This window comes from Dipodomys ordii, unplaced genomic scaffold, assembly GCF_000151885.1.
Source record: "Dipodomys ordii isolate 6190 unplaced genomic scaffold, Dord_2.0 Scaffold135, whole genome shotgun sequence".
NCBI lineage: Eukaryota > Metazoa > Chordata > Mammalia > Rodentia > Heteromyidae > Dipodomys > Dipodomys ordii.
Window position 1 is genome coordinate 2,732,153 of NW_012267351.1, and position 27,995 is coordinate 2,760,147.

The 27,995-nt window shown below is 48.0% G+C and overlaps 1 protein-coding gene across 1 annotated transcript in view; it reads left to right on the forward strand.

Annotated features, from left to right (window-relative positions):
- The window catches only part of Adamts2 (ADAM metallopeptidase with thrombospondin type 1 motif, 2), a 156,058-nt gene that overhangs the window by 49,751 nt on the left and 78,312 nt on the right, over nt 1–27,995 (forward strand). Inside the window, exon 3 of the mRNA XM_013030891.1 lies at nt 16,839–16,998. Within this exon, the coding sequence (XP_012886345.1) occupies nt 16,839–16,998 (160 nt within the window). The remainder of the gene's footprint in view (nt 1–16,838; nt 16,999–27,995) is intronic.

The window sequence follows — 27,995 nt, forward strand, 5'->3', positions numbered from 1 at the left end:
CAGACGGTTTCCGAATTGAGTTTTATGCATAAGGACTCTTCAATAATATCATTGTGTTTATTTGGATCTCAGCTTTAAAGTGCATTTTTGAGTGTGCACATCATTCCTGCAGAACCAGGGGCCTCCTTTCTGAAGGGATTATAACGTAGCCTGTTTTGGAAACATTTTCCAAAGCCTGTTATGAAAAAGGCCCTGTGCTCAGGGCAGAAGTGTCTGTCCTGTCCTGGGGCAGGTCCAGAGTCAGGGAGATAAGGAAAGAAGAGCATGTAGAAATAGAGTTGCCAGGGCTGGGAAGGTGGCTTAGTGGTACAGTGCTTACCTTGCATGCCTGAGGCCCATGGTTCGATTCCTCAGCACTGCATAAACAAAAAAAGACCAAAAGTGGCACTGGGGCTCAAGTGGTAGAGCACTAGCCTTGAGCTGAAGACCTGAGGGACAGCACCCAGGCCCAGAGTTCAGGTCCCATGGCAGACAAAAAAAAATTAGCTCTGGTAGAGTTGCCAAACTACTTTAGTAGGTACTGTAAGAGGATGCTATGATTCTCCTTTCCCGTTATGTTCATAATAAAACATTATTTAAAAAAATTTTTATTGTAAAGATACTATACAGAGGGTTACAGTTACATGAGTGAGGTAATGAGTACACTTCCTAAAACATTATTTTTGAACACATAAAATATAGACTGATGCCGGGCGCTGGTGGCTCACGCCTGTAATCCTAGCTACTCAGGAGGCTGAGATCTGAGGATCATGGTTCAAAGCCAGCCCGGGCAGGAAAGACCGTGAGACTCCTATCTCCAATAAACCACCAGAAAACCGGAAGTGGCGCTGTAGCTCAAGTGGTAGAGCGCTTGCCTTGAGCTGAAGAGCTGAGGGACAGCATCCAGGCCCAGAGTTCAAGCCCTACGACCGACAAAAAAATATATATATATATAGACTGATTACCAACAACAACAAAAATCCGTGTAGAAAAAAATGGAAAGGAAAAAAAGTGAAAAGCATGACTTCTCAGTATTTTTTTTGTCAGCCCTGGGGCTTGAACTCAGGACCTGGGCACTGTCTCTAAGCTCATGGCTAGCACTCTACCTACCACTTGAACCACAGTGCCACGTCTGGGTTTTTCTGTTTATGTAGTACTGAAGAATCGAACCCAGGGCTTCATGCATGCTAGGCAAGCCCTCTACCACTAAGCCACATTGCCAGCCTAACTTCTCACTATTTGGAAGTGGCCATTGTGGGATCGTGATGATCCCCACATGATTATCACTGAAATTTGTGGACGTGTCGTGTTACGGGGGAATGGGGAATGAGACTTTCAGATGAAAGTAGACTTGATACTTCGCTGGCTTTAAGACAAAGAAATGATCCTGGATTATCCTGGATCAAGGATTCTTAAAAGTGGAAGAGGCGAGGCAGAAGGACAGAGTCAAAGAGTCTGCTACACTGCTGGCTTTGGAGATGGAGGAAGGGGCTGCAAGCCAACCACTGTAGGAGGCCTCTAGAAGCCGGAAAAGGCAAAGAAATAGGTCCTCCTTAGAGCTCCCATAAGGAATATGCTTGCTCTTAGCTGAGGAGATTCCCTAGGAGGTTCAATTCCTACAACTCTTAAAGATAATAAGTTTGACAGTAAGTTTGTTGTTTCAACAGCACTTAATTGATATTTTGGTGGCCATCTTCCATCTTGTGACATGTACCTTTTTACAAATGAGATCCTATTGACTTGATTGGTCCTATTAATTAAGATCTTGTTGACTTTATTGTCTTATTTACTGTGGTTTATTTTTGGTCTCCTGCCTATGTCATCTGTTTATATTTTATTCTATAACTTTGACACATCCAAAGCTATGAATTTGCCTCTTGCTAGCAGCTTTGGTCTCATTCACAAATTTTGATATATTGGATTCTCATTCTCTTGAAGCATATTTGTAATTTTGTATATATTATTCTAAGATATATTCCAGGGAAGGTTTAAGAAATGGTTGCCTTATTTAGTTAACTTTTGGTATTAAATCCTAACTTAACCAAATGCTTTCATACCTCATTATCTTAAGTAGGGTTTTTGTTGTTGTTGTTGTTGTTTGTTTTTTAAATTTCTTTACCAGTCCTAGGGCTTGAACTCAGGGAATGGGTACTGTCCCTGAGTTGCTTTTGCTCAAGGCTAGCACTCTACCACTTGAGCCACAGCATTACTTTTGGCTTTTTCTGTTTCTGTGGTACTGAGGAATCAAACCTGGGGTTTCATGCATGGTAGGCAAGCATTCTACCAGTAAGCCACATTCCTAGCCCCTTCTGTAGGATTAAATCAGACCTTATTATAATATATACTCAAATTCACCCTTCAGAGCTAGCCCACCCTAACTGACACAGATTTCAGTTTCCTGCCAGGTCTCGTTTCCCCTGACACCATCACCCCTTCTCAAGCATTTCTCTATTCATTAGGTCTTATCTATGGACCCTGTCTATACCACTCCTTTTGGGTGTGTTTTCTGGATACCCATCGTCTCCTGATCAGTATACCAGACTATGATGTTGTCTCAGTCCACTAAGACTACTATGACAACATATAATAGAGCAGGTGACTTATATACAACAAAATTCAACTTTCGCAGTTCTGGAGGCCAGAAGTACATGGGATTCCAGTGTCTGCACCATCTCATTTTGTCCCCATATGGTGGTAAATAATCTCCCTAGGTCTCTCTAATAAGGTTACTAACCCATTCATCAGGGCTTTACCCCCATGACCTAATTGCTCCTCAAAGGGCCCCACTTTTTCATACCATCACCCAGGGTGCTCAGAAGTCAGCATGTGTCTTGGAGGGGACATACATATTCAGACCATAGCCACAGGGCGGCAGACATCTTCCCCAGCTTGCCACAGTCTGGCAATGTGGGAACATCTCGTCTCCATGGAAACAGCAGAGATGCCCTGATCCAGACCAGACACACTAAGTTATGAGCACAGAGACAACCTAGGTTGTGTTCCGAGACTTGGGAGAATTCTGTATTCCCTTCATCTTTCTGGTATTTGCTCAGCTTTTGTAAATGTTAGGTGGGCTTTTGAAGAGACTATGTGTGCTACGTTAAGAGGGTTAGTGCAGTATGAGTGAGCCGGTGCCCTGTGGTACTATGATCGTTGAGGAAGAGCCAGAGAGAGGCCCAAAGACAAGGTTGTGAAGGAAGTTCCCCAGTGGCCTTGAGGAGGAGCTGAAGAGGCCATGCATGCTGGATGAAGGGAAGAGGAAGAGCCAGGTAGAAGAGAAGGGTGGGTGTGAAGGGAAAGAGAGTTTTTGTCAGTATTGGAAGAACAGGTAAGTTGTTGGACAAGGAGAAATGATGAGGAGGTGGCTGGCGGGATAGCATGTGAGGAGACATGTCTTTCCTGTTCCATAGGATTGAGTAGCCAGTGGAAGAGATCTGTTCAGCATGATTGGCTGGATATGTTTCTGGGCTCTCAGCTGTGACTGAAAATCTGTCATGGTTTAAATAATGAAATGACCCCCCCGCCCCCCTCCACCTGCACTGCCTGACTGGTGTATTGAAAGCCAGTGTCCAGCTGGTGGCACTATTTGGGGACGTGTTAGGAAGTGATGGAGCCTTGTTGGAGGAAGTAGGTTAGTGGGGGGTGGGCCCTTCAAGGCTATGTCTCTTGTGTCTGGCTCCTTCCTCCTGCTCCCCTCATTTTCCTCTGCTCCTCACCTCCAACCCAAAGCAATGCAACCAGGTGACCCCGGACTAAACCCTCTGAAACCGTGCGCCAGAATAAACCTTTCTGCCTTTTAAAACTGTTTCAGGTATTCGTTACAGCGATGAAAAAAATCTAACACAAAGCACTGGACACTTGGTTCCCAGTCACTCAGCTGAGTGTTCTGGATACACCAAGACCTAGAAATGAGCACTCTAGGAGGGCAGTTCCAGTGCTTATGCCAGGCGAGCCTCTCTCGGACCATTGGTAACTTCTTGTAATGATGAGGGGATGGTCCGTATGTGGCCTGGACTGTGCCCTGGCAACCAATGGCATCTTGCCCATGTGGCCATAGGAAGGTAACGTTCTGATCCTGCTCATCCTGGCCTGGGATTTGGCAGCCATTGATGATGGGCAGGTGAGGTGTGATGTGTATTCTAGCGGAGGTCCTCCAGCCACAGTGAGGGGCAGAGATTGCTCCCAATCCATCCAAGTCACTTGGGAGGAAAGGTTTTGCTCTTCACACTGAGATACTGTTTTCTTTTTTTGTTTTGTTTCAAGTTTTATTTCTGATCTCAACAAAACCTGTAAGAATCAGAGGCCCCTCCTGTGCAAATCAACTCATTAATTTGCCTTACTTAGAGGAACACACCGTGCTCTGGTCTCTTCGGTGAACATTAACACTTTTTTTTTTTTTTAAAGCAAGTGTGAGTCTGTCAGGACAAAGCAACACAATAACATGTCCTTTATCTCAGAAGAGCAGAAAAAAAGAAGCGGCCAGACTGTCCTCCCCATAAACAGGGAGGGGTGGCTCCGGGTTGGCACTTCCATGGAGTGCTGTGAGTGAGAAGTCAGGGGCTGTCACCAGGGTGAGGTCATAGTGCCTAGGGCTGCAGGAAGAACAGTAGTTATCAGCCCCAGGGAAAGAGGTCATAATGCTGGGGAACCCACTGAATGCACACTAATAGATAGATAGATCTAGGTCTAGATCTAGATATAGGTATAAATATCTATATAGATAATTTATAGATATATAGAGACATATATGTGTGTGTGTATGTATATATATGTATGTATATCATAACCTTGAACTCAGAAGGGATTCTCTTTCTGTCGGGGGCTGACTGAAATTGATCTTGAGCCATGCAGAAGGGAAATAAGGTCAGACTATCAGGCTGAGGGAGACTCAGAAAGGGGATGGCTTGAAGCTTGAGAAATAGGGCTCCATAGTAGATGGCTTGCACTGGCATTGATCAAATTGTGACTCTGTCTCAAATGCGCCTTCTAGGGGAAGTCATCTTGGCTGAAGTCACCCCATCTGACCCCATCTGGGCTTTTAGTAGTGCACCTGTTCTGGGCTCCCACTTTGCAGGGGAGAGGGCTAGAAAATGCCTAGAAGGTAAAACAGGACAGTCTAGGTGTGGACACTTTGCTCAAGAGCACTGCTTTGGCTACCCTGTTGCCAGGGGTTTCTTTTTCTTTTCTCTCCTCCCCCTCCCCCCTCCTCCTTCCCTTCATCCTTCCCTCCTTCCCTTCCTTCCCTCTCTCCCTCCCTCCCTTCCCTCTCTCCCTCCCTCCCTTCTCTCCCTCCCTCCCCCTCCCCCTCCATCCCTTTCTTGTTTCCTTCCTTCTTTCCTTCCTTTTTCTCTTCCCTCCCTTCCTCCCTCCTTCCTTCCTTGCTTCCTTCCCTCCTTCCCTTCCTCCCTCCCTCCCCCTTCCTCCTTCTCTCTCCCCCTCCCTCCCTTCTTTTTTTCCTTCTTTCCTCCCTTCCTTTTTCTACCTTCCCTCCCTCCCCTCCCCTCCCTTCTTCCCTCCCTCCCTCCCTTCCTGTATCTCTATCTCTGTCTCTGTATGTGTGTGTCTCTCTCTGACACAGAGTCTCCCTCAAGCTTTCGAACCTCCTGTCTCAGTCTCTTGAGTGCTGAGATTCTAGGTCTGCACCACTGGCACTGTTACCATCTTAAATGAGTCCCTAAAAGAACATGCGTTACAAACCTAATCCATAGGCTGCTAATGGTATTTGGAGGTTGGGTCTTTGAGAGGTAATTAGGATTAGATGAGGTCGTCATGGTGTTAGTGGCCTTATGAGAAGAGGAAGACAGACCTGAACTAGCACCTTTTCTGTCTCACCACGTGATGCCCTTTGCCATGTTGTGGTGCAGCAAGAAGCCTTTAGCAGATCCCATCAGATGCTAGCACCCTGCTCTGAGTCTCCTTCTACAAGCCAAATGAACTTCTGCTTATAAACAACAACAATAAAAGCAGGTCTGTGGTGTTTAGTTCCAGCAACAGAAAACAGACCAAGACAATTCCTTGTGTTCCTGGAATGCACCAAGCTTGCTTCTTCCCCAGGGTCTTTGTGGTTGCTGCTTCCTCTCTTCAGGACCACTTCCTGGACAGCCAGGATGGTGGGACATCTCTGCTCCAGGAAGAGGTGACTTGACCTGAAGAATGAACTGTCCAGAGGGCCAAACATGCAATTTTATGCATCTGAAATATTTATTTTGTTTGAAATATTTATGTTTATGTATCTAAAATATTTATTTTGAATTAATTGTAGATATGTGCTATTTTAAAATTTTTTCCAAAGTAAAAAAAAAAATCTCAAAAATTTCCTAGATAACCTTCCCCCTTCCCCTAATGTTAACTTTTTGTCTCAGCATAGAACAGACACCAGAAACAGAAGGCATTGATCTGATGTTATAACACTGTTATTTAGTCTCCAAACCAGATTTGACTTTTTTTTTTTTGATCGATTGTGGGGCTTGAACTCTGGGTCTAGCACTCTATACCACTTGAGCCACTTCTGGTTTTCTGGTGGTTTTTTATTGGAGATAAGAGTCTCACGGACTTTCCTGCCCAGGCTGGCTTTGAACTGTGAGCCTCAGCTTCCTGAGTAGCTAGGATTACAGGCGTGAGCCACCAGCACCCAGCCATCTGATTTGAATCTTGTTGATTCTCCAACCCATGTCTATTGTTTGGTTCCCTACAGGATCCTGAATGGCATGATCTGAGCCAGTCTGTCATTCATGACCTGAACACTTTTTTTTTAACTTTTTAATTGTTAGAGGGGTAATGAGTACATTTCTTTTTGGATAATATCACCCTTCCCTCACTGTCTCCCAGTTTTCCCTTCCCATCCTCATCCATACTTGAACACTTTGGAAAAGGCTTGGCTAGCTCTTTTTGTAGACTCTACCTCCACATGGGCTTGTCTGATATAGTCTTAATTAGAGTTTATGAACTTTGGGCAGGAATCTCATTGCAGTGACAGACCTTCTGCAGGGCCTCACATGCTCAGGCTTGGGATCGTCATTTTGTGTGTGTGTGGGAGGAGGGGGGATTGGCCTCATTTTGCATTCATGGCTGGCACTCTACCACTTGAGCCACACCTCTAGTCCAACTTTCCTACCCTTAATTGGAGATAAGAATCTTGCTGCTTTGTCTGCCTGGGCTAGCTTCCAGCCTTGATTCTCAGATCTTGCTTCTTGAGTAGCTAGGACTCAGGGGTGAGCCACTAGTACTTGACTTTTGTCCTATTAATATTGATGGTGACACTCTCCACTTGGGATTCTGTCCTTGTGGTCACTTCCCCGTAACTTTGGGGTGGTGTGTCAAGACTACCAGGAGATGGTTGAACCAATGAATGGTACTGAATAAACGCTGTATATATTCTATATTTCATATAGATGAAAAGCACATATACAATGAAACTTACTTTATAAATTAGCCACAGTAAGGGATAAACAATTAGCTAACAGAACAATTATAACCATGTACTCTCATCAAAGTTATATGATCTCTCTCTCTTTCTCTTTCTTTCTCTCTCTCTCTCGACAACTTCTTGTTCTCTAATCATCTTGTTACAGTGAGTAACTGGACATGGGGATGGGGAGTTCTTTGACCTTTTTTCTTGGTAATTAATAAATCTCTTGAAGCAAGATAGGAGGATGGAAACATTTATCTCCCATCAGACTGTTGCCTGCTAATTTAGCATTCATGGATAGTGCTTTACCTATAATAGTCGTTACTATGCTGTTTGCTTATAGTGTGTATGATGGTTAATTTTTTATGTTCATTAGTTTGTCAACAGTTATTAATTAAATTCTACTATATGGAAGTGCTGCCCCTCTTCCCCTTGATTTATTATTCAGCCATTTGTTCATACTTGTCTGGACTCAGGTATATTTATTTTTATTTTAGGGACTATAATGCATTACTGTCGTCATTTATGATTTTATTCAAATGACCCCAGGTTGGGCCAAAGAGGGTCCCTTTAAATTGGATCCATTGTCCTTTCACCAAGTTGAGGGTGGGATTTCCCATGGTGCAGTGTGGCAGGCTGTCTGAACATTGGGTATGCAGAATGCTCTGTAGAAGAGAGGCCATCTTGCGGGAAGAGAGTCTGCCCAAGGTAGCAACCTTTCTTAGAGCCACCTAGGGTGCTTATGCTCTGTATCTGGCCCAGAGCTACTCACTATTTGACTTCCACTGTTACTCTGTTTTCATGTATGAGTGCCATGCTATGCCAGGGAGTCTGGGTGGGTGGGTGGGGATTTGGGGTAGACAAGGTTACTGAACATGTCCTTAACACCTTGTGATACCTTGTAGCCAAGTTCCCTGTGATAAGTAGGATCTCATGGGGAACCTGAGTCATCATCCCTCTGAGTGTTCAGTGGCATCCATTGATGGTGGGCACACCTGGAACCAACCTTTAATCTGGGTCTAGAGCCTTTTGTCACTGCAAATCTTGTTGCTTGGGATCCCTGCTTGGGCTCTGATGACGGGGCCAGGGCCATGTGAGCTGTCATTCTTGGTCTAGAATGAAGAAACATCCCGGTATCACCAGCAGGTACTCACTGGTTCTCTGTCCCAGATCCCTGTCCTCCTTTCCTTCCATCACTGCTTGCCAGGTTAGGACGCATGATGGACAGCGTCTGAAGGCCCGCAGAGAGGCCTGGCCACAGCTCAGACAACCTGGCTCTGAGAGCCCCGTCTCTTCCCATAAATAAACCAGACGAGATCCTTCATCAGATGGTGTGGCCTGGTTTTTGTTTTAGGAAATGTGGACAAGAAGGGGCAGCAGACAGCCTTAGGCCCTGGCAGGGCTACCCGCCCAGGAGCGGCAGCTGGGTAGGCGGGCAGAGGACGGTCGGCGGTCAGCCTGCCCCGGATACCACGGCGGGCCTCAGCGAATAGAGCAGGAAAGGAAGCCGGATTTGAAGAAAACCAAAGTGGGGCAGGGTGCCAGGACTCTCATGTACCATGAGGCCTGAGATGCTTAGAGAGGGCCTGGTAGCCAGGGACCTAGGGAGGTGACAGCCTGTAGTGACATGTGAAAGTCAAGATCCTTTGCCTAGGAAATCTTCCAGACCCAGAACTCTAGAGCATGTAGGCATAGAGGGCAGTACCCCCACTGAGCCTTGCCATCCCCATCTCAAGGTTTATCCCACCTCTGGGGAAACTGAGGCTTAGGATGGGAATGGCTGACATAAGCAGTGAAGAGATGCATCCCGTCTGCATCTTCTTTTCTGGGGAATCAGCCCACCTGGGAGGAAGCAGAGCTTTGCCTCCTACCTCCCTAGAACCAAGCACTTCCACCCCGAGTCCCTCTGCCCTCAAAAGCAGGAGTTGCAGAACGAGTCACCCAGCAACTCTGTAGACTCAACCTTGAAATTGTTCAGAATATTCTGGGGGTGCTGTCAGCACGTGGGGTGTCCCTTGGCAGGTGCCCTAACCAATCTCTTGAGGCATAGCCACAGGAATGGAGGGAGGCAGGCTGCAGCCAGTCCCAGATCTGGGCTCTGGAGCAAGGCTCCTACTGGTCTTCAGAGAGAGTGGAACTGGATTAGAAGGAGAGGTCTGCTCACTTCCCATTGGCCGTGCACCACTTGGGTCTGCCTCGTCTGCTCTGTGGCATGCAGGTGAGGAGGGAGTCCTACCTGGCCAGCCCTGGGCATGCTTAGACTTCAAAGGAACTGATGCCTTTTCACTTGCCTGACTTGTAGCCCACTGGGAAGTGGGTCAGACAGTGACCTGTGCAGGTGACTCGACCCTCTCCTCCTGCCTGAGCCATAGCCCTGCCCAGCTAAACCCCCCAGGCACATAACGTGCCTGCTGGCAGCCAGCTCTGCCTGTGTGGTGCACAGTGGCCCCCTGCACTGTACTCCAAATTTATATGTTCAAGTCGTAACGCTTCCTCCCCACCATTCCTTCAGAATGTGACTGTATTTAGAAACAGGATCTTCAAAGAGGTGATTAAGTAAAAGGAGAGCACTAATCCAATATGACTGTCCTTATAAGAAGAGATCAGGACACACACACACACACACACACACACACACACACGGACTCAGAGAAGATAGCCACGTGCAAGCCAAGCAGGGTGGCCTCAAAAGGAAGCAATCTGCTCAGGCCTTGATCTTCCAGCAAGTGTCCAGAACAGTGAGAGAATGGAGTTCTGCTATTTAAGATGCTCAGCCTATGGTACTTTGTTACAGCAACCTTAAAAGTACACTGAAGGTGTGGATGTCAGGGTTTGTGTAGTGTGTGTGTGCGTACGTGCGTGTGTGTGTGTGTGTGTGATCTCCTCTTGGAGCATTTAGTCTGGCAGCTATGTAGTGAATGCCCATGGGGTGACCTGTGGTCATTAGTTCCCTTAGGTGGGGCCTAGCAGGCTTTATCTGCTTTCTAGGATGAGCCACCCTCAGGTACCCCAAGGATGGTAACAATGCTTGCAGGCTCTGGGGCCTTGTTGTATATAAGTGGCTGATGAGGTAGGGAATACATACCCCCCCCAACCTTACTCTCTTCCTGAATAGCATACATCTAGGGGAAAAGTATAGGCTGGGACTTAGACCAGCCACTGTACCCCCTGCCCAGACTGTGCAGGATCTGTCTGGATTGGGGAGGGGTCGGTGGTGCTGAGACATGCAGGCTTATGGGGATGGGTGAGAAAAGTGGATGGGCAGTATGTACGGGTCTTAAGATAGAGAGGGCGACTGGGGACAGCCACACAAAGGTGTTGGATTCCAGTTGGCATGGGCTGCCCCAGGATCCAGTGCCAGCCCAGGCAAGGACCTGTTCGTGGGGCCTGTTGAACAAGGAACTTGGACATTATTCCGTGAGCTCTCTCCTCTACCTCTCATTCTCAAGGCCACAGTGTGTTGTCGTCCAGCTGGTGAGATATAGTAGCTCAGAAAGAAAGATCTTGCTTTTTTGATAGCTTGGCAAATGTTCCTGTAGCAAAAAGTCATTTTTCTTCTTTAGTGGAGAGCGCCCTGTTATTTATGTGAATGTTAATTTGCGACTGGGGACATTCCCCGACGCGGGCCTCATACTGAGCGAAACCTGGGAAATGTCATTCCGAGCATCTGGCAGGGATGCGTGTCAAGTCTCATGATGGAGGGGCAGAGCTGATGTGGTCCCAGGGTCTGAGCTTGACCTGCTGACCTCTTGGTCTTGGCCAGGTCTGGTGAGCTGTCTACATTTCCTGGAGTTATCCCCAGCTCTGGCATGCTTAGATGCTATGGAAATGGATTGCTGGTTGTAGGAACTGAGTGGGGGGACATTCCAGGCTCTCTCAGGCTGGACAGGTCAGCCCCTGAGGGAGCTATCTTAGTGTTGTCTGATTTAGAGGGCAGGCTGCCTGGCCAGCCCCCATGCTGGCCTCTACGAGGCTCCCTTGTAGGCATCTTGTTTATCCCATTTTTCTGTGTCTCTTTCTGTCCTTGTCTACCCTATTCCTTTTCTCTCTGTTCCTTTCTTTAAACAAATGGTCTGTTTTGATACATGCCTTTTGTAAAAATCGCAAGAACTACAGAGAATACAATAAAAATGTGAAACTTACCCCAGACCTTATCACAAACTCTGTTAAACATGTTTCCAAGCAACTCCCATGTCTTCATAATAATGACAACCATAATAGATTCTTTTTCAAGGCACTGTGCCGACTGCTCCACCTACTGCATCTCATTTAACCCGCCTATCAGCTGTAAATCCTATTAGGAAGCTCATTTTACAGGAAAACACCCAGCACGGAGTCCACATGAACCACTCTGTCAATGCTAGATCACAGTGAGGTTGGGCTCGGTCAGGGCCTGCCTTCTCAGACACCAGTGTGTTGTACACCCATTTGTTCCTTCAGTGGAGAAAAATCCTTTTGATCTAGCATAAATTTGTTAGGATGAGTAGAACTCTTTTGCGAAGTTTTTGAAATATTTTGCGGTTTCTACTTATAGTGATAGTACCTATGTTTTATTCTTTGGTCATGTAACTTACATGTTATTTTGTGTGTTCTTTTTCTATTTGTCTAGTCTTCTATGTTTATTAGATGGCCTATCCTCAGGAATTGGGAAGATGCGTGTTAATTTTACTAGCGGTGGCTTCTCTGACTTCAAGTAGTCTCTTTTTTTCTCTCTCTCTCTCTCATCCTAGTACTAGGGCTTGAACTCAGGGCCTGAATGTTGTCACTTAGCTTTTTTGATCAAGGGGGTATTCTACCACTTGACCCAGAGCTCTCCTTCCAGCTTTTTGGTGGTTAATTAGAGATCAGGGTCTCATGGACTTTCTTGCCTGGGCTGACTTTGAACAGTGATCCTCAAATCTTAGCTTCCTGAGAAGCTAGGATTATAGGTATGAACTACTGGTGCTGTCCAGTTTCCACTTCCTGTCCACCAGGAGAAGAAGAACCTCCTCCTGTCATGGTGTCCTGTTCAAGTGCACATGGCCAAGCAGCCACTGTCTGAACCAAGATAAATCTTTCCTTCCTTTAAATTGTTCTCCCAGGTGTGTCACAGCTATATGAGAGCAACTAATACACAGCCCTGTGATTGGTCAGTGGTGAGAGAGTCAGTTCCTTCCCAGGAAGCTCCAGGGTTGCCCTAATCCTAGAGGGATCACTAAGAGAGGTGGAAGTATCTGTCTGAGAGGCTCCATCAGGTGACACCCTCGGAGTGGCAGACATATTTGGGTGGCACTCTTGCTTAGATCAGCATGAAATCCACTTTTCTTGGCAGGTGGAACTGGATGGCTGTTGCCATATTGTCCAATGGAACCATACAGATTCATTGTTGACAGGAAGAAGGGGTGTAGGAGAGATTCTGATGGCCAGAGTATGGAAAGGCTCTGTGTGTGTGTGTGTGTGTGTGTGTGTGTGTGTGTGTTAGAACAAAGCTAAGTTCGGGGGAAAAAAGAGGGAACTAGCACTGATCTCTGCTGCCTTGTCTTTGTCCAAGTCTGGCTTCCTCTGTGTTTGACCACTTGCATACCTGACATCATGGGTGAACCAGCACATTACTTTATCGATTGAGTTGGGGTCTTGGGAACTTTTTTTTCCCACTAACCTGGGATTGTGATCTTCCAAATCTCTGACTTCCCAAGTTGCTGGGACTAGAGGTAACAGTTACCACGCTTGGCTTCTTTCTACCCTTGATTATCACCACTGCCTCCTTGACAAACACCTGGCAGTCTTTGTGCTGGAGGTTGCAGAAATGACAAGGTTGATGGTAGAACCTGTTACAGTCATGCACATGTGGAGGGCCTGCTGGTATGCTGCAGCCTTGGACGCCCACGGGAGGAACCAGTGAGGATAAGCAGACAGCTTTGCCCAGGGGAACAGGACGCCAGCTTGTTTCCTATGAAACCTTATCATTGAGGGCATCTGTGTTTTGAATGCTTTAAAATTCCAGGTAGCTGAGGATAACAGTTAAGTCTTTGGATACTTATAAAATTTTTATCTCTTAGTTTCCATTTCTAGTGACTACTTCACCAGAAAATCAGACAGTTAAGGAACTGGGCATCAAAGAAGGAGGTCAGGTGGGCATTTTGTAATTCCTGAATCCTGATGACTTAGTGGCCAAAGTACTGAGAGGCTCTGGTTCTCTGTGGTGACACCCAAGGTTGGGGACAGAATGCTAGGAAGCATCTCTGCCCCACAGGGGAAAATCTGCTTGGGTTTGGCAGGAAGTCACAGACTTGCAGAATGAGTGCTGAGGTCTGGGTATCAATCTTTCTGCAAGACACCAGGCTGGGCAGAAATGGGATGAGACAAGCGAGCCCCCCAACAGACTCCCAGTTGGGTGCTCTTCAGACTGGTGTGCTTGAGTGATTTCTTTAATATTTATTGAGTTGAGAGGGGAAACTGATTCTTATTAATAAAAAAATACATGTAAAAAACAGATAACACTTGCCACTGGCAGCAGGAAAATCAAAGTCCTAGAAAAGAACTCAGCCCAATGGAGCTTATATTTTGTGCCTTGTTCTCTTGTCAGTTTTCTTCTGCAGTTTAGACAGATTGCTCCTGGGATGCATACTAAAATATTTGAAGATCAGGCATTTTTATTGATGAACTCCACTTTCTGTATGAAGAGGAGACCCCCCTCACCCACCAGTGGTCTTGGAAAGAGATCAGCTGATCTTCTGAAGGTTATAAGCATCTGACCATCCATTAGTTTGGGGATGATTGTCCATTGGGCTTGAGGATGGGCAGTCACTTATCTAGAGAGTGATCTGTCCCTAGTCTCAGGAGGCTCACGTGCTGCCTTTGGAGCTGGTTGTATATTGTTTTCCTGATGGTCATCCATTGACCTTAGGGTGGGACAGGTGTCACCCAAGTTCATCAAGATGACATGTGTGTGCATTTCCTAATAGCCAACAATTGATGGGCTGCTGCTAGTGAGGAATATATCAACTATCTTCTAGTTGAGAACATTGTTGCCTTGAGGTCTCTGGTGGTGGGAGAAAAACCTGACACTTCACTGGACACTAGTGGCCTTCAGGTGGACACCTGGAAGGGTGCCCTGCCAGGCAGTTTGTATTCTGGCTTCTTGATCATTGTAGAATCAATTGGATCCAGGGTGTTCATGTCAGAACCTTACCTCTGGGGCACAGGAGATCCTAGACCATCATCCCCTGAGATCTCTCATCAAAAACAGTTGTTCCTTAGCATGCTGATCATACACTTACTGTCATGGGAGGCCCCATAGGATTACCCTAGGTTTGGGTTTGTGCTATAGATGGCCCTTAGTCCCAAGTGCAAGAGGACTCCTTGGTACCCCAACATCCTTCTTTAATTGTCCGCAATAGGTCTGATCTGGCCTGAGGTCAGGGGATGCCTCCGTCAGGTTTCCTCCAACTCTTGGACTCCGTTTCCTCATGTGGAAAGTAAGCAGGCTTGAGTGACATTGCTTGGGTTGAGGACCACTAACCACACATACATTGGTTCGGTGTCCCTGGCTGCACATGCTCTAGCAGCAACCTTGTAAGGGGAAACAGATTCTACTTATAGAGTCCCAAGGAGCTTTGGCACCTTCTCTGAGGTCACCTGACCAAGCTGAAAAGGATGCTGGGAAGCCAGAGCACTGGATTCCTGTTTGGATAGCCCATATACGGCTGCCCCCTCCAGGGTTAATTCCCACACTTCTTAAGTGAGTTTTACTTAAGGTACCTTTCAGACAACAGTCTCTCCCAAAGCCACACACATAAAGGACGGTCCGTGACAGTGTGCTGGAATGAATTTCTTGCTGTTGTAAACATTCTCACCATGTGCCATTGGACTGGAGCCACCCCCTTGCCCTTCCCATCTGTATGTCTCTCAGAGGACATGTCCCCATGCGTTGGGGTCATCTATTTACTCAGCCCTCAACCATTTACTGACTCCCTGCCAGTCCTAGACACAAAGATGAGTTGGAAGTGTGGGGACCTGCAGGCTTCCCCCCAGATGGTCTCCTTGCAGCCTGGTGAGCTCATTCCGCTTGTTCCTACTGCCCTTCCCTGGCCTCCTGGACCACTGGGTGTGGTCCTTGTGGCTCTATAGTCTTCTCCTTCACTACACCACCCACGGGGACCTGGTATTTGCTTACTGTGACCGCTATAACAAATTCCTTCTACGGACAGAAATTAATTCTCCCACAACTTCTGAGGACCTTAAGTCTGGAGTCACAACAGGCTGGTTGCAATCTAGGGCTGAGTTTTGTCTTCCAGGCCCCTGGGAAGAAATCGTCTTTGTTCTCTCTCAGCTTCAGGTAGTTACTAGCATTCCATGGTGTGTGGCTTCATCCCCCAAATCTCTGCCTCCCTGGTCACTTCTTATCTTCCTCTTACTGGTCAAAATGTGCTCTGCCACCTTTATTAGGGAAGAAGGCATATGATTACACTTAAGGTCCACTTTGACCATCCAGAACAATTCCCCAAGCAGGGCCAGAAACCAGAAACTGGATAATTATTTTTCTGGAGTTGTGTGTGTGTGTGGCGGCCGGGGGAAGGGGGGGGGTGGAGAGGGGAAGGCAGGGGAATGTCTTTCAGCCAATCACAGACCAGAAACCCTCCTGACCCTGGCATCTATCCCCAAATTCTATTTCAAGTTCTTTCTCAGCAAACTAGTATCTGTGTCCCATTTTTGCCCAGATTGGCATTGGATGGCATTCCTTCTATCTCTGCCTCCCGTGTAGTTGAAATTACGAGTGTGAACCATTATAATTGACTTTTTCTTTGTGATAGGGTATCACTAATGTGTTGCTCCGGCTGGCCTCAAATTACAATCCTCCTGTCTCCACTTCCCAAGTAGTTGGGGTTACAGGCACGAACCATTGTGCCTGGTTTAGAATTCTACCTTTAAAACATGAAATCTCACGGAGTGTTGATTCAGAACTTAAAAAAAAAAAGATTATTAGGTCCAAATTGAACATGTGTGTGGGTAAGTTCTGTCCTCACTGGTAGTTTTTACCTGTATCTTGGACCTTGGGCTCCCAGGGATGAGAGTAGTTCTCAGGCCATATTGGATGCCAGATTCTTTGTATCCCTCTAGGACCACCCACATCTGAATTCCTTCTTTCTCTTCTTGGCTTGTGGGGCTTTTAAAAAAGCACAGTCACTTTTCTGGAAGGAAGGCAAGCTGTGTATGTGATGGGGAACATTGTCCCAGGCAAAGCCCTTCCCCTAGACAAGGCTGGGCACTGTCCAGTGGTTCTGACCTTTGAACCTCTGAGTAGATGAGCGGGCACCAGTCTGTGCCCTTCTAGCTCACCCTGGATTTTAGCTGAGAACTGGGAGTCCTGGGCAGGCTCCTTAGATGGGAGGTTTTGTCTCCACCCATGCTCTCCTCACTGCTTTCCTTTCTCTGCACTGGGAATTTGAACATCTTACCTTTGCCCCCACAGGCTGGTCTTATTCGGATGGAGGAGGAGGAGTTCTTCATTGAGCCTCTGGAGAAGGGGCTGGCAGAGCAGGAGGCTGAGCAGGGCCGTGTACATGTGGTATACCGTCGACCACCCACTCCCAAGCCCCCTCCTCTGGGGGGACCACAGGTCCTGGACACAGGTAAGGCTCCTGCAGGTGGGAGGGCAGAGTGGGAAACGTCAGATGTCTCCCTAGCTGTCTGAGCTCCTAGTTCCCAGAGGAACATCCTGTGAATGCAGGCCTTAGGTTAGGCTGAGACTCAGGAATGGCCCATCTGCATGGCTGACCACGGGGCATGGAGGCTTTTCAAGGGTCCAGTGGTTATTTCCCCAAGAGCTGGCAAGTATTGGGAGAGAAAGGGAGATCCAGACTAGGTCTGCACCCCTGGCCTGAGTGCTATGCCCATAAATACTTCCCCTGCCTCCCCTCTGTTGCCATGGTCCCTGGCATATTGGCTACTGAGATCCCACCCTCTCCTGGCCGCTCATGGGAACAAAAGAACCCCAGAGCTATTTCTGGACCCCCTCAAAGTAAGCTTTGTGAAGACCCTGGAGATGTTTGTTAGCAACTTCAACTCACTTGTGGAGTATTACACTTTTAAACTTCAAAGCAAATTGTGCTTTGGACCCTGGAATGTGAAAGAGCTGCTGGGTGGCCAGGCGGTCACCTGGTTGGAACGTCACAGAGCTAAGGCTTTGTATGGCAGTCCAAACCTCCCCAGCATTCTCTGGGTCTCAGCTTCTGGGTCATGATGAAGTTTGGCAGGATCTGAAGTGGTTTCTAGGGTCCCAGCGCGTGTGGTCATCTTGCCTGTGCTTGGCTCTTGCTGGGCAGGTGAGCAGCTGTGAGCTCAGCCTCCAGCTCTAGAACTGTGGCTGAAGAAAGCCACAGCAGGTGGTGGTAGCCAGGGCAGGTGTGGCCTGGGATCTCAGGTCAAGGGCATCTGAATATTTACAGGAAGTACATCTGGGTACTACTGGCTAGGCCAAACCCCTCGTGCTGTGATTTCTGAAATACTCCTATTCCTCCGGGCAACCCTGGCTCATTTATTTTAGGTCTCTCTGGCCTCCCAGCTTGACAGATCAATTGGGTGCAGCCTGGCAGAGCACCATTCTAATTTCAAGAAAGCATGTTGAATACCTTTGCAAAGGAATTGTTCCATCAAGAAGCTCGGTATTCTCTGAAGCCAATCAATACTCTGGCGGCCCCTTCTTTCCTGGTAATGAATCGCTGTCCACCTTGGCTGTCATCCGCTTGGCTGGGCACTTACCTGCTTAGCCTTCCCTACCTCAGCCTCAGCCCCTCCTCCTGCCTCCTTCTCACCTTGGGCTTTTCTGGTGGGGAGACAAGTCTCTCTGGAGGGCAAGTATAAAAACGGGGCAGGGGAAAGGGCCCCCATTTGTTCTGTCACTTATCAGCAGGCCTTTGGCAAATTTGAGCCTCTGGCTTCTATTTTATCATACATCTGGGTTAGGAATGCCTGCCTTTCAAAGATCCCATGGCGTGGCTGCTTTGGGTTTCAGGCTTGGTATTTTTGATATGGCCTCTACTGGAAGATTCTGGGTGGTTCTAGTTCCTCACTCTCTGCTGGCTCAGGGTGGAGGTTGCACAGTGGAGCTGGCCAGGTGCCCTTGGCTATGTCTCTGAGCCCAAATTCCATATGGTGCTTATCTTCCTGAATGTGATAGCACTTCCCTTGTAGTCTAGCTAGCTTGGCTCTGTTTTCTGGATTTCTGCTTGTGTTTTGGCCTTTTTGTATTGAATCATCCTTCCATTTTATAATCCTAATCCACATATCTTTAATGGGAATTTGGAACTCAAAACACAGGAAAGAAGTTTCAAACTCAGAATAAGCGCAGAAAGCATTGGCCATAGAAGCTGCTAGATCATCCTGGCTGTCTAGGTCAGGGGTGAGGCTTGATTGGACCATGGGGGCTGGTAGTTGGCCATTGTGAGGAGGAGGCGACCTGTCCAAGGCTGAGCTCGAGGCCTCAGACCTGGGCTTCAAGCCCAGTGTCTCCAGCTGGGAGCTCAGGCTGTGGACAGGGTGTGGGCCTTGGGCTAGGTCAAGACCACAGCTATGGCCTGGAGCTTGGTTCTTTCTTTTATTTTTTGACGTTGCTGTCCACACAATCCTTCATGAGCGACTTGGGCCCACAGGGAGCCTGTTTCCTCTGTTTCCTCTTACGTGGCCCAAGGCTGAGGTCGACTCACTGGCTGGAAGAGGTCCCAGCACAGTTTATGCCAGGGCTGGGCTGAGGGCCTGGGGTGACTTCAGGCAGTTCAACTTTCCATCAGACTGGGACTTGTGAGGGCCCAGAGTGACAGCTGAATTCAGTCCCTGGGTGGAGAAAAGGACAAAGCCCTGGGACCTCAGTGCAGAGAGTATACGGGGAGTATATATGTATGTGGGGGTGCATGTGTATCATTTATAAGCAAGGTACTATGGTTTGGATGTGTTGTGTGCCCCAAAGTTTCATATTTTGTAAGCTTGGTTTCCGGTAGAGCACTGTTGAAGTGGTGGACCCTTTAAGAGGAGGAGCCTAGTGGGAGGTGGTCCGCTCATAGAGGCTCCACTCCGATGAGTAGATTAAACTGGTTTCACGGATTTGGTTAGGATGCACAGGAGTGAATGAATTCTTATAAGATCGCTATAGACGGAGATCACTCCCTGTGCTCGGCTTCTTGCCAACTGCTGTGTTTTCCTTTCTACCTCTTCAACATGTTGTGATTAAGTCAAAGGGAAGGCCAAGCCAAGATGTAGGAGCCTTGCTTTTTGGACTTTCTAGCCACTGGGATCATAAACCTCCTTATTTATAAGGAGTATTTTTGTTAGGTATAAGGGTATTTTGTTAGGACAATGCAAAATGGGCTTAGACGCTAAAGGACTGTATTAGTTCATTTTTGTTACTATCGTAAAACACCCAGGGTAGGCTAAATTTATAAAGAAAAGAGGCTTAATTAGTTTACAGTTTGGAAGTCTGAAAGCTCAAGATTAGGCAATCCCATTGGTTGGGACTCTGGTAAGTGCCTAGTGCCTGGTGGTGTCAGAATAGCAAGAGCCACTTTCCAAGGCATGAGACAGAATACATCCAAACCACAGCAGGGACCTTTTCTTCCAGTAAATTCTATCCATGTGGCTATGGCTAACTCAGGCAGGAGGTGTTGACTGGAGAGATCGTCCCACCTCACCCAGGGCAACTTCTGGAAGTAGTTTGGAAATATTCCACTACATATTGATAGGTAGTTTGTGTGTCAAGTCCCATAGGGAAGAGGATGCATATGTCCTGGGCTCTTGGGGTTACCTATGTCTGTAGGGTGCCTAGAGCCCACATGGCTTCTCCTCAGGGGTGCAAAGAAGACAACAAGCTTCCTGGGGGTGATCTCAGAGACTCACAAAGCCTCAGAAATTGGTTTTCACTAATCCTCTGTCATGATCACTCACTGCTGTTTCTCCAACTCAGACTTGGCTGGGGGCCAATGGGCCTTTTAGCTCATGATAGCATCCCATTGTGGCCCTAGAGGAGGCTATGAGGAAGAGCAAAGTGTTGGGGCAGGGGGCTTTTCTGTCCTCATTGGCCATTCAGAGGTCTACTGCTGCATGTTTACTTAGCTCCACTGTGTCTGGGTGCCTTGGGGGACAGAGGCCAAGCTCTGAAGCCAGGGATCTAAGGTGACCTTTTGAAATAGGCAGTTGATGCATCCCCCCCCCAGTCCTCTTTGGAGCCACGGGCCTTTCTTAGGAATAATGACTTTCTGTTGCATGCTTTCCTAAAGCCAGCCTTATTCCAGGGGACTCTTACGTCAGAGGGTAGCGGCTGGTGTGTGTGACATTAGCCGGTCTGGTTCTTGTATGCATGTGCATGCATCTATATGCACTAACAAATGTATATGAATAGTGCCTGACTCTGCGATCTGGGCCCTACCTCAGTAACTGTCTTTTATCCTAGTCAGGGGATGAGGAGGGAGTCCAAGTAGAAAGAAGAAGCAAGTATAGGAAGAAGAGACCTGACTGGATCAGAAGGCCTGTTCTTCTGCCCTTGGGATTGGATGGGCTGGCATTGCTTTCTTCTCTAAGCCCTAGGTGGCTGTGGCACTCCATCTGGGAAGATTAAAACAATGGACATTTATGCTCTTATAGTTTGGGGGGGCCAGAAATATGGAGTGGGTCTCCAGGTCCCGAATCAAGATGTTTGCAGGAAAAGATCCAGAGGCTTTAGGGGAGAATTTGTTGCCTGCCCTTTCAGATTTCTGGTGCCTGCCAGCCTCCTTTGGCTGGCACACACATCACATCCTCCTCTTCTATCTGTGTGGATATTAGATCTCCTTCTTAGAAGGATCTATGCACTTCCACTTACGTTTTGTCCAAGTTATTGAAGGCCATTTCCCAACTCAAGATCTTTAATGTAATCACATCTGCAGAGTCCATATAAGATACAGTCACAGTTAATGGGAGTCAGGCCTATCTTTAGGGATTACCGTTCAGTCAATTGCAAGAAGTCAATTGGCTCTTCTGTATAAGGCTGGTCATGCAATAGGTGGAGCACTCATTTGTGAGGTACCTGTGGAGGGCCTAGGTGCAGGCTTCAGCCAGGTGGAAAAGCTGAGCAGACCCTGACACTGAGTACACTGAGAAGCTGGTGGTGTTGAGGGCCTGGTTGTATCAGTCTTCAAGGAGCTGAATTTGAGATTTCACAAAGATCTCTAGGTCTTACACAGAGCCATTTGCAGAAAATTCCACCATCCTAAAACAAGATCTGCAAACTCAGAGGCCTACAAGGTTTACGGGCAGCCAATGGAGACAGTAGTAGAAGAAAAAACAAACTGCTCCCGCCCTTGGCCTGGCTTTCATTTCCTCAGTTTTGATATAAATATGGATGACAGAGAAAAACATCTCTGCTAAAATGAATGTGGCAGCACATGACACTTGACTCTGGCTTCACCATGGGCTCAGGGAGGCCCAGAGACTTCAATCTGAAGGGACAGCCCTTCCTTGGCTCCCTTGACCTTGACCTTCAAGAAGTGTGTGGATCTGGGGCAGCGATTCTCTTACTGCCAAGAGAATTCAGCTATCACGATCATTTATATGATTTTCCTTGATTTTAAACCATGGCTTCCGATTTCTTTTTCCTTTGTTTTTTCTTTTCTTTTCTTTGTGGCTTAACATTTCTGAAAACACTGTATGGATCAGATAAAACCTGCCCTTCCCCATTGGTTTCTGCTTTCTGAGATGCAGAGGCAGGAACATCTTCTGCCCTCTTCTATGAGCTGCTCTGGAATGGGTTCCCCTCAACTCCCCTCCCCCACACCCAGGAAATATATTAAATAAGAGGAAGGGCAGATGGCTCCTACCCTGATAACCTGCTTTGAGCTGATGTAGCCTTAATCCCCAACATATACACTGCCTTAGGGCTGAGAGGAGTTAGACAGCCCTATGTCTGTGACCTTGGCTGCTACCTCCTTTTCAGAACTACCTAGTGCCAAGCCTCTGCCCACTGCTGTCAGGCTGCGGTGTCCTCCCTGAGGGGCAGAGGGGGCCCAACACCATGGGAGCTGCTCTACTATGCCACTGCCAAGGCCAGCTGCTGAGGAGCGAGAGTGAGATGCCAGCACTGAGCGTTCCACGTGGCTGAGTGTAGCTGGCCAGCATACAGTCTCCACCTGGTGGCCCCCAGCCAGCCTTTCCCCAGGCCAAGAAGCTAAGCCCTCCTCTCCAGTCTTCTTCTTATTTTACTTTCAGCCCACTAGTTTTCCAGGCTTGTCAAGCTCAGGGAGCTCATAGTAGACATGCAGGGCAGAGATCTGGAGGACAGAGCAGATGCTTGGGGCTTGGTGGGGATTGCACCCCCAGATAACCCAGGATCTGGACAGAGTCCTCTGTGTACTGGGCAGCCAGCTGCTTATTGTTGGATTTCACTCAAGGCTAGGGACAAAGAGGCTGGAAAGGTGGCATAATTTGGGGAAGAAAGTGGAGTTTCTATCTGAGGGCCACAGGATGGGGAAGTTGGTGTGACTCTGTAGTGACAGGCAGATCATTAGGCCCCAGTGACACTGTGGATGTGAGGTGCAGGGGCAGGGCTCAGCCAAAGGTGTGAAGCCTGGTAGGGAGGGACGTGGGAGAAAATTACAGACAGTGCGCCAGGACATATGAGGGTATATATGTAAATTTTGCTGATCACTAGGCCCGGGAGTCTTTCTGCCCTGCAGAAAGGCCGCTATAATGAGTTACTATAAACTCAGTGCCTTAAAACAGCACGATTTATTCTCCTGCAGTTCTGAAGGTCAGAAACTCAAATGGGCTTTAAGGCCTAAAATCAAAGTGTGCATAGCTGGCACCCTTTGAAGACTGCTTCTACGGCACATCACCTACTCCTCTTCTAGAGCTGTCTCCCTCCTAAAAGGACATTCATGATTACTTTTAGGGCCCAGTGGAATAATCCCAGAGAGTCTCACCATCACAAGATGCTTAACTTAATTACATTTGCAGTTTCTTTTTACCATATAAGGCCACACTCTTGGGGTCCAGGATGTAGGATGTGTTCATCTCAGGGTGGTCATGACTCAGCCTAAGGTGTCTTTAAGTTTCCAACCCTGAGGTCCTGGGGGAGGGTAGAGAGAGGCTCTTGGGGGACCCAAGGAAACTCAGGGAGATGTGCTGATTGTGAAACCCAAGGCAGTTGGCAAGGGCTCCAGGAGGCATGTTCCAGAGCTGAGCGTACCCTTGGCGGAGGCTGCCAGAGCTCCTGTCCTTCTGTGGGCCAGGCCCTTGGGACGGCGCTTGGAGATGCCAGGATAGTGACGTGGCCCCACGCCGGGAAGGGTGGGCGGGGGCTGGTGCTGGGAAAGCCGAGGCTGCACATTCTCAAAAGCTAGGAGTTGTCTGGGGTCACACTTGGAGAGAAGGTTCCAGAGTTGCTGACTGAGCTGAAAGGGCCCAAAGCCCTGGGGTCTGCATTTGGGATCATTGTCCTGTGGATACTTTCCATCCCCTGAGCTCTAAAGGCAGAAGCAATTCATGTAGGCAGGGCAAGGACTCAGGGTCCACCTTATCCTGAAGTGGGAAAATCAGAGTATGTTCCTCACAATTCAATCCATGCATGGCATGCCCCCTGATTGGCCCTTGTAGCCATGTGCTCCAGTCTCCAACATAAAGACATCCAGGTGAATGTGTTCTAGGCAGGTCCTTGGTCTTTGATCTCCATGAACAAACGGCCCGGAGGATGGCAGCCTTGGCTTTGCCTTTAACTGCGTTCTCAGAGACTCAAGTTCATGAGACAGTTCTGAAAGAGGACCGATGCTTCTTAAAGGAGGGCTCTATCAGCTTCAGCAGCTCTTCTAGCATGGGGTCAGGAGACAGTTCAGTGGAGGGTCAGAATGTGTGTGACTCTAGCCCAGTTGGATGTTCTTCTAGCTGACTGTAGGGTGTGGGGGGCAATGGATCTAACCCTCTGGTGACTAAATTTCTCCATTTCTAAATATTCCGGTGTCCGTGGAATTAGACATGATGCTCCCCCTCTCATGCAGAGAACAGCGACTGCTCCTTGCTTGTTGTGCCAAGGGCTACAGGGGGTGTTTGTGGTGGCTCCTGAGGTTCCATTAGCCCTTAACCATCCTTTTCTGTGGCTCCATCTTCAACAGACACAACAGATTGATGCTTTTCTTTCCTTCCCTTGGATTTGTGTTGCAAATGTCCCCCAAAGAGCATTTCTGGCAGCACAGTAACCACACTGGCTTCCAGATAGCTGGCGGCTCAGAAGTGAAAGCTACGCTCTGCTCACTGCCGCTGCCGTGTCTGGAGTTTAATTAGTGAGAACTGTGTGTGTGTGTGTGTGTGGCCTTTGCATTGGCCTTGGGCTCGTTGTGTTTCTCTTTGCATGCTGCAGGTGCAAGAGGTAGGCAGCTTTTGGGGACTGAGCAAGGCTGGCTCCATGCTCCTGGTGTCCCCATGGTCAACTGTGAGAGTCTTGGGCTTCCTGCAACATGGAGGGTAGGAGGGGAGAGCATGCCATATTGGGCCCTCCTCAGAGATGTAGGTACCTGCACTGAAGGAAGTTACATTTCCTGATAGAGCCATATCCCACGATGAGACTGTGGAGCTAGTCCAAGGGGACAGAATACACTTTGCCAGAAGTAGTGAGGGTAGGCAGAGCTCAGAAACTGGTTCATGATCCAAACTCTGCCAGTTTGTGTCAGCAAGACCACTGACCACAGGCCCCACTTCCTCTCAGAATTCTCGGCAGGACAGCAAACACTTCAACCAGCTCCAAGCCTGAAGTGTTTTCTATAAAAATTTCCAATTTTCTTTGACCCATTTCTCTTTGAAATTAATCCCAAGCAGCCATGTGCACTTGGCCCTAAAGGAACTCTGAGCTGGGAAAAGGTCACGCAATTAGGTGGAAATGTTAGCGTGTGGTTCTCTCCTCTCCTCTCTCCCCGCTGACACCAGGCTATCTATTTCTCTTCCTCAGTCTTTCTCTCTCTCTCTCTCTCTTGAGATGGAGCTGGGGCAGCCTGAAACCATGGAAGAGATGTGGCTGTGGAATAGGAGGGACAGATCCTGATTCTGGCTTCTGCATTTAATCTGGGCCACTTGGAGATATTACCAGCCTCAGGACTTTAGTACTGTCTCATTCCCACTGCTTGGAACACTCTTCTTAGCACCACCATTAAGGTCACAGGTCAACTGTGGCCACCTGGATCTGGACCACCTCCTTCCTCTCTCCATCCTCTCTGGTACCGCACTTAGTTTCTACCCCATTTAACTTGACCAGTTCCCACTCTGCAGATGCTGCTCATACATCTGTCCTCTGGACTGTGAACTCTAAGAGATGATGAAGACTTGGTGTGGTTCACCTGCTGCTGTATCCCCAGCACTCTGTCCAGCTCCACACACACAGAGTGGACACACAAGAAGTGCAAGTTTGAGCTGACACATCTCTCCCATTTGATCCTGGCATGCTACAGTTGGAAGAACAGTTCTCCCACCCACCCCCTCCACCCCCCACCAGGGTTCATATGTTAAAGACTTGATAACCAACTGTGATGCTATGACAGGTAGAACCTTTAAGAGGCAAGGCCTAGTTGGAGGAAGTTAGATGTTGGGATCATAGCTTCTTTTGTGTTTCTTTCGTTCACTTCCTGACCACCATGAGATGAGAAGTCTGTACATGCTCTCAACCTGATGTACTGTGCCCGAAGTCACAAGACCATAGGGGCAGTGGAGTGAAGTCCCTGAATCTGTGAGCCAAGTAAATCTTTCCTCCTTTTAACTGACAGGAAGCTGACTAACCCAAGGGGGTAAAGCCTTAGGAATTTTAGCCAGAGCTTGACAGAAGTCCAGCCAGAGTATTTTCCACAGGTGCCTTGACAGTGTAATGTACATACCTAGAAGGGCCCAGGCGAGGGCTTGCAGGAGTCTAAGCCACTGCCTGGTAGAAAAGATGGCGTTGGAGCTGGGCTTGTGTGGGGAGATAGATGGGACTGATTCAGGCTAGGTTGTGACAGGACTCTGGGGGCCACAGAGGGTTCAGTCATATCTAATCCCAGTGCTGTTCCCCAGATCATGGAAGGAACAATAGCTAATTACAGGTCTACTTCCTGGATGGAACACTAGACTCAGAGAGGGTCCCTTGCTCATTATCCTGTGTGCATGCTTATTCATCCATCCACTTGTTTACTCCTTTCAACCCAGTCTCACTCTGTGTTTACTATGTGCTTGGGTGCTGGCTGGGGACACAGTATCGGACAAACCTGAATGAGTTTTTCCTCTCCTGGAGTTCACAGTGTGGCAGCAAAGAACCATGATCAGCATTTGTGGAGATGAATGGGCTGGCAAGGGAGGGAGGCATTCCAGGTCCAGGTAGCCACAGTTGACCCTGAATGATGCCCTGAATGATGGGAAAGTCAAGGGCTACAAAGAGTGTCGCAAAAATTAGACACAGCTAGCTAGTACTAAAGGCTGGTGTTATATCCTGTGAGCCCAGTTAAATGTAGAACCCAGGGATTCCATAGTTGCACCTTGCAACTGCTCTGTGCACCAACCCCGCCCCCCAGGCTCAGAGAAAAGGTATAAGCCACAGTTTGACCCTCATTTGGCTTCTGCTCTCCTGAGAGGCCTCAGAAGTGACACACAGGCTGGCAGGCTCTGGAATATGCTGGCGTTTCCTCCTGCCCTGGATGAACAAGGCTCTCCCTTTAGATAGGATTATGGGGACCAGGAACAGGGACTGATGGAGGTGTGTGTGTGTGTGTGTGTGTGTCCTTGCTTCTGTGGCAGGCTAGGTCTCCCCTCCCCAACTTGCTACTTTAGGGGAGGGTTTGCAGGTGAAAGAAGCTGAACTGTGAGTGTGTACTGGGCCTGGCGTGTAGCTGCAGGCAGACTACAGTTGTAACTGTCTCTGACGTCTAAGGTGATCCCTGCTTCTGAGGTGACCTGTCTTGGAATTTGGGGTCAAAAACACCCAGGTAGCAGACCTTGGGCTCCATTCTTGTGAATGGAACACATACCTTGTGTTGAGTCCACAGGCAATGACCTGAGCTAGTCTGGCTGCCCTGGAGTCCAGATTCTAAGTAGTCCAAGTTCTGTACACTCTCACTGTTCAGATAGAGCCAGGCTGGCTCCCCTTGCAGTTTGTGTTTTATTTCGTTTATCTAGCCATAAAGCTAGGCTGCTTTTGCCTTTCATTTGTTGCTTCTTTGATTGCTGGTGATGAGGAATGATGGATGATCTTCCTCTGTGTGATGATTTTGTATGTCTTCTCTTCCCATTTAAGTTCTTTGCCTGTTTCTCTCTCTCTCTCTCTCGGGGTCTTCTATATTGGGATAAGCCTTTTATCTGTTTTAGATACTGACTTTCTGTCATGTTTGATACATGCCTTTTCCCCAGGCTATAGTTCCCTGTTTCTTTACAGTTTGGATAGTGTTTGCTGCACAAATGCCCACTTTTCCATCAGCAGTTAGCTCTGTGAATGATCTTCTGCCCCCTTGGAGCCGAGCTGGCGGTTCAGGGACATGAATATTAATCAGGGGGGCTGCTTGAAGACAGTGAATGAACCCGAGTGTCTGGTCACCCGCATGGCAACCCTGGAAGCCTAGGAGAAAACCAAGGACCTCCAGGAGTACTGCCATTCAAGTAGTAT